We start from the raw sequence: 13430 nt of genomic DNA on the forward strand, positions 1-13430 counted from the left end.
TTGGTACAGTCTTCAAGCTAGAAACCAGAAGACAGGGAGTTCTAGTTCAGCTTGACTGGGTGACCTTGGGAAAGTGACCCAGTCACTTTCTCTCAACTGAAGTGGCAAACCACTTCTGAAAAACCTTGCCAAGGAAACGGCAGAGATTTGTCCAGACAGTCTCTAAGAATGGGATACAATTGATTGAAAGAAAATAATATTTCTAGATCATTGGCTTTTTAGTTTTAATGTTTTAATTATTTAAACTGATATGATGAAGATGTAGATAACTAAACTATTTGTTATTGGTATTTATAAATGTAGCATTAAGACTTTCTAATGAATAGAATAGAATAGAATAGAATAGAATAGAATAGAATAGAATAGAATAGAATAGAATAGAATAGAATAGAATAGAAGTAGAGTAGAGTAGAGTATAGTAGAGTATAGTAGAATAGAATAGAATAGAATAGAATAGAATAGAATAGAATAGAATAGAATAGAATAGAATAGAATAGAATAACAGAGTTGGATTGAGATTGAGATTAATTCTGTAGTAATGGATATAATGGATTGAGATTAGTTCAACAAAAAAGGTTCACCATATAAAATAATAGGCCAGCAAAACAAAGGTAGAATTGATTTTTTTTTAATCAAGTCAGCAGCAGGATACCTACTAGTGACTTATAATTTATTTTAAAGTCATCTAATCATTACTGTTCCAAAATATCAGTGAGGAAAGGAAAGGCTTTGTATGGAGCAGAATTGTTAATTTACAGTAACAGATTTCTGAATATTTATTTATTTATTTATTTATTTATTTATTTATTTATTTATTTATTCAAACTTCTATACCACCCTTCTCCTTTCGGACTCAGGGTGGTGAACAGCCAAGATAAAAAACATTTATACATAAAAGTTAAAAATAGATTTAAAATAATTAAATAAATTTGGCCCGTAATTTAAAAGTTATCAATTTAAAATTCATATCAATTTTAAAACCAACCATGCTTTTATACCTCTACAGGTATAGTACAGATCAGTAGCATAACAGGAATGTGAGCTTTAAAAATATAAAAGAAAAGCATGCCCCAACTTACCTAACAAAAGTTTGTTTTTATCTCTACAATCAGGTGTATTCCACAGATTATTACAGGAAGCCCAAGGTAACACAGGTACAAAGGATGAAAAAAGGTAGAAAAGTGTATAGCACAATATAATATTATAATATATGGCTATTAGGACAGAGATAATCAGCATTGCAATGCCACAACCTGAAAAAATAAATAAAAGAGATATGATACCATCTCGTTTTATACTCTTGGGATCTAAAGATAATGAGAAAATCAACTAATCCTATGCAACTACTGTATTTTGTCCACCAAGTACATTAATTTTGAGTCTTTTTATAGGAGACAGTTCAATATGCAGCCCCGTTCTATTTTATTTCTAATCACAAGTTGACTGACTGAATTACGCTCAAAGTAAATACATATTTGATTCTAGCTTGCACCAAATTGCCATCATTCACATATAATGGTTTATCAGGTTAAGTACATCAAGATGAATACCTTGCAATAAAATTTTTAATGCATCAAAGCATGCATCCTTGAATCTTGCTGTGCATTTTCCATCCTCCCTATATAAATATGATGAATATGGTTTGCATGGGGTTTTTTTTAAAGTACGCAAAGTACTATACTGCAGTATCACATGTGTTGGATTCAATCAGAATGCTGCAGCTACACTCTCCTGCTGTGGAATGCAGTAAAGGTTCACTAAAGCAGGAGAAGTGCTGCATTATTACCAAATCAGTCAAGGCAAGGTCCATTCAAGGTCAAAATAAGACTGCAAAGCATCAGCCGCTGCTCTCTCACAGCGCCACCCTCAGATCAAAATCATGTCCTATCTCTTGATTAAACTGAAGTTAATCCACAATTTCCTAATTTCTGAAAAGCACAGGAAGTAATCCGTTTCAGAAGCTTACCTTGTAAGGCAGGGATGGCTTTCCAGACAGACACAGGTCCCTGACTAGCAAATTGTCCCAGAGAAACTTCCAATAAAAAGATAGGAATTCCAGCCAGAGCCAACATTGTCAAATAGGGAATAAGAAATGCACCTAAATAGGAAAAAAAAAAAAAAGGGACCAAGTGGGAGAAACCTTAAACACAGAAAACAACCAATCCTCCTTTCTTGTTGCTGCTTTACAATTTTACGTATTTCATCTCACAAAATTTTATGGAATTAAGATATTTAACCTTTAATAAATGTTGCCAAATTGGCACCCGATTGGAGCTGTGTGGAATTATAACTCCAATTGTTGTCCACCAGCTAAGTTAAAAGATGCCAAGTTGAGGAAACCTGTCTTAGAAATTTACATTTCTGCCCAGTTGGAGTGGGGCAACATGGACTGTATATTGATCAAAAACAGACATAATTCTTTGGGAATCTGAACAACAGGCATCAATGGGATTTAATCTGGCTGTCATTGATCAATATTCTATTATTGAATAGGTTTACCTTAAATAGCATTAAATCTGGATTTTATTAATGACTGGCTTTAAACCACAGGCTTAGCCATAGTTAATTTATTTTTTTCTTCAATTAATTCAGTTGAGAGTTTCACATATTGTATTATCCCAGAAAATTAAATACATAGCTTGATTTCATACATGTTAGACTAAAAGGTGGCAAACTAGCTTGCAACTCAGTGCCTAATACACACCCCATCACTAAATAAAGCAAGGTTTACAAACTGTGGTTAGGTTTGCTCAATATGTTAATCCAATACGTTATGGATTAACATAACATATGATCCAGAGTTTGTTTTTTCATCCACAACTGTAAGTTTATTTCCCCCCCAGCTGACTTAACTTTTAGGCAAACTGAGGCAGTTGATTCAGTATGTATAGATGGGACAAAATATCAAGGGACAAACGTCTATGCACCATTCTGCCCCCTACAGGTCTATGACATTAATTCACAGAGAACAACATTATCCTATTGACAGTAAGATTAAACCAGTCCATATTTCTAACTGAACTGAGAAATACAAAGGATCTCTCTTTAGTACATTATTAGCACAACTCGGTGCATTTCTTATACATAGCACCCTCATTTTGAAAATATGGACTGGTTTATAGCATTTATTTCGGTATACTTTCCAGAGGACTCTGACAGATGAAGAAAGGATTGATCGTGTGATCATGTCCCCCCTAAAAGATAGGGGAGAAATGTTTACACACCATGTCTTAGTGTTGGATTAAGCAAGAACATCTGATTATTTTCATGGAATATGAATGGTCACCATAATGCAGGCTGGTTCTGGAGTAAGATAAACTGAGATTATACAATCAAGGGGGAAATGGGCACATTAATATACTCTGGTTGCAGTATAACTTGCATTCACAAAAAGGGCCAAACTTCAGGTAAATTCAGGTAAGTACTGAAAAGTAATTTCAGGTAGCTGAAAGCCAGTCAAGAAACTAACTCTAACAACTTCTATTCTGAAAGAAAATTAATTTTTTAGAAGAATTCTTTAATACCTTTATTATATATGGTGGTAAAATATATCTAATAGTTCTTCCTCCTCCTATTTTCCCCATAAAAACAGCTCTGTGAGGTGAGTTGGGCTGAGAGTGAGTGACTGGGCCAAAGATGCCCAACCAGCTTTCATGTCTAAGGCAGGACTAGCACTCACAGTCTCCTATTTTCTAACCTGGTGTTTAACTGAGATTTTACTGGATGTGTTGCCAAGAATGACAAACCTTCAACAATGGCTACACACTTTGGCAGCTTACTGAACATCACAAAGAAGCAACTGCTGGTCAACTGTGTCTCTAAACTCCAAACAAAGCAAGGTCGGGCCTCCTTAGTACTTGGATGGGAGACCACCAAGGAATTTCAGGACCATAAGCTAGCTCAGGGCTTCTCAACTTTGGCAGCTTGAACATGGAGTTGAAGTCCAGACATCTTCAAGCTACCAATGGTTGAGAAACACTGAGCTAGATTGCAAAGTCAAAAAAAAAAAAAAATCCCAAGAGAGGCAGTAGCCAACCATTTCAGTTCCCTTGCCAAGGAAACTATACAGATGTGTCCCCCCAATCTAATTCAAGGCATCTTTACCTCTATCACAAATAAGCTTCATTCCCCAACTAAAAAGCTAAAGACTCCTCATAAAGGCACAGGTTAGGCTTAGGAAAAACTTCACAGGATGTCTATGGAGATTCTCAGTCATCCAGGTCATGGTTGTCCCAAAGGCAGGGGTGCTAGTCAGCAGGTTCTGACAGGTTCTGGAGAACCGGTAGCGGAAATTTTGAGCAGTTCAGAGAACTGACAAATACCACCTCTGGCTGGCCCCCGAGTGGGATGGGAATGGAGATTTTGCAGTATCCTTCCCCTGCCATGCCCACCAAGCCAGGCCCATAGAACCGGTAGTAAAAACAATTTGAATTCCACCACTGGCCAAAGGTCCTTTTTTTTTTTTTTCCCCAAGAGGCAAGTGGACTTTCTTGTTTTTCTTTGAAGAAGCATCTTGGATGAGAAGTGAAACGCCTTCAAAGAAAAACAAGAGAGGGCAGTTGCCTCTTGGGAAAAAAAATAATAAAAGCACCTTTGGGATTCCAAGGGATGACTTCCCAACAGTACCCCCTTCTCGACACGACCGTCTCTAAATCGGCGACTCCCCCAATCCACCTTTTCCCTCTCTCTCCCTCTCCCTCTCCCTCTCCCACTCCCTCTCCCCCCCCCCTCTCTCTCTCGGTATTTCATGGGGATTTTTTTTCGGCCCTGCATTGAACAAGAAAGACGTGGGTTGCTGCTATGGCCGCCGGCCTTGCTGCAGGTGGCGAGGCTAATTCAATTAAGGCTAATCATTTTTCTCATCATCACCTACAACTGCGCCTCGGAGGTAGCTGGAGTGTGACGGCAGGAAACCCGGGGACCGGTTTAGGCAGCAATAATAATAATAATAATAATAATAATAATAATAATAATAATAATAATAATAATAATAATAATAATAATAATAATAATAATAATAATAATAACCCAAAGCGAAGCCAACGGGACCGAAAGCCGCGCAGCCTTTAAACGCATTTTTAAAAACACGACCGGCTTGCTGGGATACGGCGCTCGGATGCTACAGCGGCACAAGAGCGCACAGCGGCTGGATCGGTTTCACACCCCAGCGCACAGATTTTTGCACACACTCAGTTGTCCTAAAGGTGCTTCTTTTTTTTTTCAGGAGGCAACTGGACTTTCTTGTTTGTTCTTTGAAGACGTTTTGCTTCTCATCCAAAAAAAGCTTCTTCGTCTCTGACGGGATAGTGAGGAATGGAAGGATTTATATTCCTTGCACATAAAAAAGATTTATATTTCTTCAAAGAAAAAAAAAAGAAAGAAAATCCAATGGCCTCCTAAAAAAAAGCATCTTCAGCACAACCAGGACCTGGATGACTGAGAATCTCTACAGACACAAACTCCTTTCTTAAAGCCAACCGCACTTGCTGGGACGCCTCAAAAGAGCAAACCACTCTTTAGCCCTATGGGTTAGGCAGATAGAGAGGTGGGGGGGGGGGAACCTCGCTTTCCTCGCGCCAAAAACAGCCCGATTTGTCTCGAGACTGTATCCTGAGACTCGGACTTCTAACCTAAACCCAGGCAGCAGTAAGGAAGATGAACGAAAAGTTTGCACGTTCGGGATCGTTCGGAGTTTTTTGCAAACCAGGTGAGCTAGGCTCAACTTTGAATTGAAAGGGAAGCGAAGGACGCAACTGTGCTCGCAGGTCCCTGAGTCCGGGTCCCATTCAGTGCACATTGGCGTCAGTGCCCGCTAAGCACAACGAATTCCCTTCTGGATATCAACTGCGCCAGTTGGTTTTGGGTGTATGATTTTCGATCAGCTCCACTAAATTAGAAATCCGTTCCCAAGTCATATTCTACAACACCTGGACCTCGGTTTTCTAGATACAACGCCGAGATATGTCGTATTATTTTCACTCTCTCGGTTGCTCTGTTCATAGTAGAAATAGAGACTGACACCCTTTAATAATGACTGGAAATAGTAGAGAAAAAAGAATAACTACAATGCAACCCTTTGTATATGTGCTCACGCGTTCGGTGGGATTTATTCCTTGCTAAATGTGTGCAAAATTGCACTGGTCAGCTTTTTCCACCACTGAAGTTATGCTAGGTAACCTATTTAGCTTTATTAACATTGTTCTGTAGAAAACGGGAAAAGCAACTCAATATTTTGTAGGAAAAAATGTATTTTCTTTCAAGTAAATCTGAAACGTCTACTCCAAAACTATTTAAAACTATAATTTATAAAGAGAAAACTAATGTTTATCACAGTATGCATTGCTTAGTAGGTAAGTAGTGTTGGCATTGATATAAGGCTACCAGATCTGGATCGCAAAAAGTCAGGCAACCTCTAGATGGTAACCAAGAGTTTTCTGTATCTGTAGGAAGGTGCCATTTGTTCTAAAAGGAATGAACAGCATATTTACATAAATAATCCTTTATGTTTTTAGTCTAAAAATGGCCATTCTAACTCATAGTCTTCAGCAGTTTTACTGTTATTTCTTAAACTCATTAAGTTTAGCAGAATTTACATTGGTTCGTTCTTTACTTTTAAGCATTTCCTCCCTTCACTGAGGAATGAAATAAGTGCAAATATATTTTCTAATTCAGAATGAACACACTGAAGAATGGGAAAGGGTTAAGAAGCCTAAGGATTTTTTTGCTGCTCATGTCAAAATGAGAACCAGCCTCCATCATCACTTTCTCATGTCCGAAGGATGGCAGTGAGAAGTCCTTATAATCTATTTTTGTCTCCTTGTACTGTTTGTCACCAATAGTTCTGAACAGGTTACTTGAGTTAGAATTATCTAGAGTTAGATAAATATCTTTCACACATGTCCCTGGTAAAAAAGATGGTGCATTTATATTCCATGTTCAATTGACTCTTTCATGTTTGCAACGTTTGATGTGAATTAGAAGTTCCACTTTTGTATTGAAAAAAACTGCAAGGACATTATTCTCCTCTTGTTGCTCACTCTTCAGCAATTCTGATTATAGCATAGGATGCCAAAGACCATTCTAATCTGCATTTTAGTGATTTTAACTATGATTATCTAAATTTTAAAACCAATTAGTATGTGATGGTTATAATTATAATGGGAAGACATGGGTCTATTGACTGCCTTGATTGCAAAGCAACACTCGGAGGGAGAGTGGACAAAGTTTGTGAGTCTTCCTCTCTAAGGTTATTGTAGCCCCACCTGCTTGGCTGGGTGGCAGCACTGAGTGGATTTTGGCTGTTGAGTCGATTTTGGTTGGACAACTGCTGGGAATTCCAAGCATGCCCTGACCTCACCAGGAGTTTCCTTGAATTTTACCTACCTTTATAGTGCCACCCAATCATTTTTGTGGGACTATAAACCCTTCTTCATTGCTGAGATATTGTCCCTTTGTTGAATGACCCTACAAATTCCTATAGACGAAATGGCCAGTCCCTTTTTTTCCTCTCCCCACCCCCTCCCAACCTTTCCTGTTTATTTGCTGACTGCAAGCACAATCCCAAAAAATAGTGAAACGGATGAGTTTGGATTCAAGCCAATCCTCCCACCAATTTAAGTTTAACTAATTTGGGGGGTTATCCCCTTTCTGAGCTGCACGAGGTAAAAAGAGTGGAAAATCCATACCTCCCCCATTCTTAAAGGCCAGGTACGGGAACCTCCAGACATTGCCCAGCCCTACTGCATAACCCACCATGGAGAGGATGAAGTCCAGCTTGCTAGACCAATTGCCCCGAGCTTTATTTTCATCTCCTTCATCGTCCTCCTGCTGCAGAGAGAAAATAATAATAACTACAATAATACATTGACTCAAGAAACAGCTTTCTGAAATCTGAAGGTGTGCTTTGCCTTATCAAATAATATAAATAAACCTCTTTTAGCTCCGTGGCTGCATTCACACAACTGACTAGTCCCAACTCGTGATTAATTGGATTGAACTAACCCAACTGTTTAGCTTGGCACAACTCACTGGATTATGAATTGATCAACCTAGTATGTTCTGGTGTTCCAACAAATGACCCAAAGATAAATCTGTTGGAAAGGAGTGAAGCCAAGCATTCTGAAGAGTTGGGCTTGGCTGTAATCCCTTTCACTAAAATTAAGGAGACTTGAGTATAAATCATGGTTTAGTCATGCTCAAAGGATGAAAGATTCTGGCAGGTTAATGCAGAGTGCCAAACACCATTCTACATGGAATTACTGTACCTGATGTTTCAGAATATGTTTCAGAATATGTACTGTATCTGGCTACAGGCTTACTGAAGCCTCTAACCAGCACAGCCTCAGTTTGACATCCTCATAAGAGTCCTCCTTTTAGAAAAGAAAAGCATAGAACTGAATGGGCACACACGTTCTTTTAACCAACTCCCCTGCCTTCACAGGGTATGTAAAACTGTAAATAGGTTGGTGGGTTCTTGGCATAATTCTTTCAAAGAGTCTACTCGGCTTCTGTTTTTAGAAACTTGTGCACAAGGGCCAATGGTTCGTCCTCCCGTTTAAGTAAATCAAGAAAAGGTGAACTCAATCATATTTGCTGTACACTTCAAGAGAAGCTGGCTGCGAAACATAAATCCTGCTGACAGTGAGGGTCAGGAATCGGGCAGATTGGATTCTCAAAAGATACACTGTAAACTGTGGGGCGGGGAGGGCAGGGAGAGTAGGTTGGCAGTTATCCAGGGTGCTTTTGATAGGCAGCAGGGGGTTCAAGTTGCAACCTATATTAGGGGGGTGGGGGTGGGAAACCCTGCAGGAATTCAGCTCATTGACTTCCAAACAAGGCACTTTGCCTGCTGGCTCTCTGTAGTTGTTAAATATGGTATAACCCAGGGAGATCCTCCTAATTCAACGAATGTGAACATTCCTTTTTGATTTTTTTTTCCCTCCACTGATATTGAACCCTCTTTAGTTCAGGTTCTTGGGAGTTAAGGGAGAACCATTTTTTTTTAGAACGACGTATTTAATCTTATAACTTCATCCCAGAGGTTAAATCAGTAACCTCTATTAACTGAAGGGCATGTTCCCATTCGATAACAACCAGGTGAGCGACAGAGAAATTGCCTCGTTTGCTAAGATCCTGAAATGAGAAAATAATCACGGAAGGTATTTCTCCTTCTCTCAATCGTGAGGGGAAAATAAGCACTGGAAGGTTAACCGGAAGTCACAGAAGAGGGTTGCAGTTTATCTTTCCAGATAGTTGTTGAAAGAAAATATTCCTCCTGAAGAAAAAGTTGTACCTATCCGATTCCCTCTGAGCCTGTATTTCCCTATCTTGAAGACTATCGATGTCCTGATTTGTCCACCAATACTACCTAACCGTGGTCGGGCCGGAGATGAGCTCCACTTGAAGTCAACCAACACTATCTTCACTGCCCTTCCAGGCACTTGGCTTTCTCCCTGCAAAAAAAGCAGCCCCCCCCCAAATACTAGAGGCCCCCAACTGTCCAACTCTCAATGCCTTTCCAACTTAACTTGCTTCCGAACGCCGGAAGGAGAAAATCCCCACGACCAAGTTCTGTGCAAAGAGCAAAAGTAGTCGTCCTTTGGGGGTAAATGAGGACTTTCGTTTTCTCAAGTGCAATGCTCTCCAGAGAGATCGGACTACAACCTCCATCACTCCCAGCCAATTGAGGAAGTTCAACCTGAGAAGGCTTTGAGCAGAATGCGTCCGGAGCGCTTTGCTGCCTAAACGCTGGAGCTCCCGAGCGGCCGCTGCTCAGCGAAGGGATCAGGTGCTCCGCAGTGGCGGCCCGGAGCCCTATTTCTACAGCCCGCCGCAGCGCCGGAGCTTTGCGCGCTGACTGACTCCGAGTAACGATTAAACTGTCTGAACTGAAGTGATTGATCGCCCATCTTGGCCCACTGGGGTTTCAGGAGGCGAGTTGGTCCCGTAGGCTCTTTGGTTGGGTAGTTTTTTCGATTGTGCTCCGATCAGGGGCCAGGCAGGCCGACAGACAGGCAGAATCCCAAAGGGTGACCTGGCCGACCCCGCTCTCGCTTGGTTTTACCGGCAGCCTTCCATGCAAAGCAGCGCAATCCTGGAATACGGAAAGCGGTCCGGCAAACACTTCTTCGAGTTAATTTCCCCGAAGACGCTACTCTATAATCCCTTGTTCCCAAAGTGCTGGGCTGGCACTTTTAAGCCAACTCTAGCAACTCACCCGATGGCTTCGCACGCAGCGTGAAGCCAGAGTTCTCAGGGTTCAGGTTAACCTTGAATTCTACGGGGTGACTTTGAGCCAGTCACACCCCCAATCTAGTTTATGTGGCTGTTAGGAGCATAAAATACACCACCTGAAACGCCTTTTACGGACTACCGGTTGAAGATTCTACCTTCTTCCTTCTTGAACAGCAGCGCCTGCTGCCTTTTCCTTTCCTGCGTTGGAAGAGGCAATGGCAAGAATCTAGCCTTGATTTTCTTTTTCAGAGTCGCTCCTCGCCTATCTCAATTTTGAATTGTTTTAAAGGGGCCTATCCCGAACTGGAAATTGTTGACCTACACATCCCCTAAGTCCCAGACCGCAGGACTGTTTGGCAATTATGTAGCCAAGCACTTCTGGAATTAAGGGGCCAGCTGGTGTCAATGATTTAAGAATGCCGAGAGAGTTGATGTTTGTGGCGTCAGGGTCCTTCCGTGATTAAGGAGCCCCTGCCTGCATTCTGAAAGAGACCGAGCAGCGTACATGGGATGGGAAGACCAACTCACCTCAGTGACGGTGCCAGGCAGAACAGATGCGATTCCATCTGTACCCAACACCACGGTGCTCTGGCTCATGTTCACCCAGCCTGCCTTGGTATTGTTTAGCTCCGCCAGGCTCTTACCAAGACTTTGATTAGCCGGCCCAACGGCGCTCTGCAAGGGGGCGATTTTGCAGGGGGCAATGTTAGCTGATGCGGCGTTCCCTGCACAGGGGGCATTCTTGAGCGTGCAAAGATCGAGGGGGTCTTGGCCGGCTGGGGGGTTGCCTTGTGCCGAGGCAACTTTGCCGATCCCAACTTTGGTCTCGTGGGGCTGCTCTTCGTCGAGGGGCAAAGGGTGGATGTCGCCTGAGAGAGCTGTGCCCACTTTAGCCAGCTGAGGCGGGACTCGGGACTGGAAGTTCTGCGGCTGCTCGGTTTCGGGACTGTTTCTGTGGATCCCTGCCCTCTCCAGTGGCCCAGGTGCGACCACCTCAGGGCTCTGAACCAGCTGCTCGCTCATCTCCTTGGGATAGGCGTAATCCTGCAAGAGTAGAGTGACAATAAGAAAGAAGAAACGAACGCCCTCCCTCGGCTCTGTTGCTCGAAGAAGGTTTCTTGAACGTTAAGAATTCGTATGAAGGTTGCGCTGCTTAAGGCATCAGGGAGACGCTGCGGCAGATTCCATTTCACACCCTAACTTAAAATCGTTTCTTCCCCTGCAGCTCCACATTTCCGGCGTAGGAAACGCCATCGCCCCCAGCTCTCTCCTTGCAAACCTTTATTTTCTCGTCACGACTGAAAGATGCTCCCCTCTCCTTGCCCCATTGTAGAAAAAAATATCTTTAATTTTACGCCTCATTTCCTTTCTGTCTTCAGCAGTGCATACTAGCTTTGAACTGGAGAGGGGGCGGGGGAGATAAAGCCTATATGCAGCTAGCGACATATAGAGAAATTCAATAATACTGGTTTCTAAATATTCCCAACCTTGTCCCCCCCCCCCCCACATACTTATACCGATGGGGGAGGAGCACGGGAAGCATAAAAATCCTGAATTACATTTTCTCATATCCCCTTACTCCAAACAGATTGTAAATTTAATGGGATTTATTTCTCAGTAGGTATTCTGAGAATCTCAAACTGGGTAAGAATAGGGTTGCATATGTAGAATTATAAAACTGGGCCACATTCTCCAGTCTGTGCTTTTGATTGTCTACTCTAGTAGACAATTCTAGTCCACACATAAACACATTCTTTTTCTTTTGAAAAGTGTCTGTAAAGGCAGGATTCGTATTCTTCCCACTTTTGGAATCGACCCCTCCCTCCAAAGAAACTCACAGTCAGCAAACGCAGATCCAGAAAGTAGCACCAAACGATGTACCTATATAACAAGAACATCTTCAGAGGAATATGGTTTTTCAGGACCCTGGACAGTACTCAGCGTTACAGGCTGACTCCCGTTCGGTACATTTTTACCAAGCCTTAATTTCTAACTACTTTTAACCCGCAACAACACGGAACCATCGGCAAGATTACAAGTAATATACCGTTTTCTCCCAACCCGAGGCTCCAAAAAGAAAAGTAGGATTGAAAAATAAAGTCTACTTACCATATTTACAATAGCATCGGATAAAATCTTGCAGAGGCAAAAGACTGCAGCTGGGGCGAAATGGTAGAGTGAATTTTGCTCCCTTAAGAGCAAAGCTTTCTATAGCTCCGTGAGAAAGACTGGGTTTGCGTCAGTGCATAGCAAGGTGCCCTTCCTATGACATTTTTTTGATAATCAGAGTTTGATAAATCATTACCCTCGGATTCGAATTTTTAAAGCGGCAACAGGAACAGGCGCGCAAGCTAGCTGTCAGTCAGACAGCAGTTGGGATGGCGTGCTTGGTGTGACTCAGGGGGAAGGAGGGGGTGAGACTTTGCTAAGCCAAGCCCAGCGAAAGCCGTGTGCGCGCGTGTGTGGTTAATTAGAAAAAGAACATGTGAGAAACACGTCCTATTGCACCCAACGCGCAAACAGGGACGATAGAAGTCTTCTCCCTCGTTAACGCACCATTCCCGCCTCCAGTCAGTAGCTCCTCTACCGCCCCTCCGAAAGACCCGGTTCGTCGCCTTTTCCTGCCTTTCATCTGTCAGCAGCGGCATTTTAATTTAATGTCACGATTCTTCTGGGAAGTGAAAAGAGAAGATTCCCCCCCGCCGCCGCCGCCTTTCTGGACCTTTGTCCGCCAAAAATGCAGCGGGAGCCCCAACACCGTAGACGAAATTCACCGCGTGCCCAAAGGAATATTTATTTTCGTCAAGATTATTTTTACTACATTGAGATGTTGGGAGAAATATTCCTCTGGACACACACACACACTGCTGAGTGAAGATTTTCAAAGATTTAAACCTTAAATCCTTTCTTTAAAAGAGCAAACTAGTATTGGATTATTCCATTAAAAAGTTAAAAAGTGATGTTGGGGTTGAATTTGTTTAAGTGGCATTAGGAAGCTTGACGCCACATGACCAGCTTTCCCCAATATAATCCCTCAAATTGGGCTGGGACTAAAAATCTAGAATGCCCAGCCTGCATACTCTGGGAAATATCTTTAAGCAAGATTTCTTCATGGACTCATAAATTGTATAGATGTGTAAATAAATCAGGCAATAACAGCAAATAAAGCAACTGTAACCTCTGCGTGACACTCAGAC

At 41.9% G+C, this 13430-nt stretch overlaps 1 protein-coding gene across 1 annotated transcript in view; it reads right to left on the reverse strand.

Annotated features, from left to right (window-relative positions):
* Positions 1–13430, reverse strand: part of SLC6A5 (solute carrier family 6 member 5) — an 80470-nt gene that overhangs the window by 51989 nt on the left and 15051 nt on the right. Inside the window, exons 2-6 of the mRNA XM_070935341.1 lie at positions 10758–11277; positions 8260–8264; positions 7686–7827; positions 1967–2098; positions 1080–1253 (exon numbers count right to left, since the gene is read on the reverse strand). Coding sequence (XP_070791442.1) covers positions 1080–1253; positions 1967–2098; positions 7686–7827; positions 8260–8264; positions 10758–11277 — 973 coding nt within the window. The remainder of the gene's footprint in view (positions 1–1079; positions 1254–1966; positions 2099–7685; positions 7828–8259; positions 8265–10757; positions 11278–13430) is intronic.

Source organism: Pituophis catenifer, unplaced genomic scaffold (assembly GCF_029215685.1).
Source record: "Pituophis catenifer annectens isolate HBS135680 unplaced genomic scaffold, rPitCat1.0.hap2 SCAF_1, whole genome shotgun sequence".
Classification (NCBI taxonomy): Eukaryota; Metazoa; Chordata; class Lepidosauria; order Squamata; family Colubridae; genus Pituophis; species Pituophis catenifer.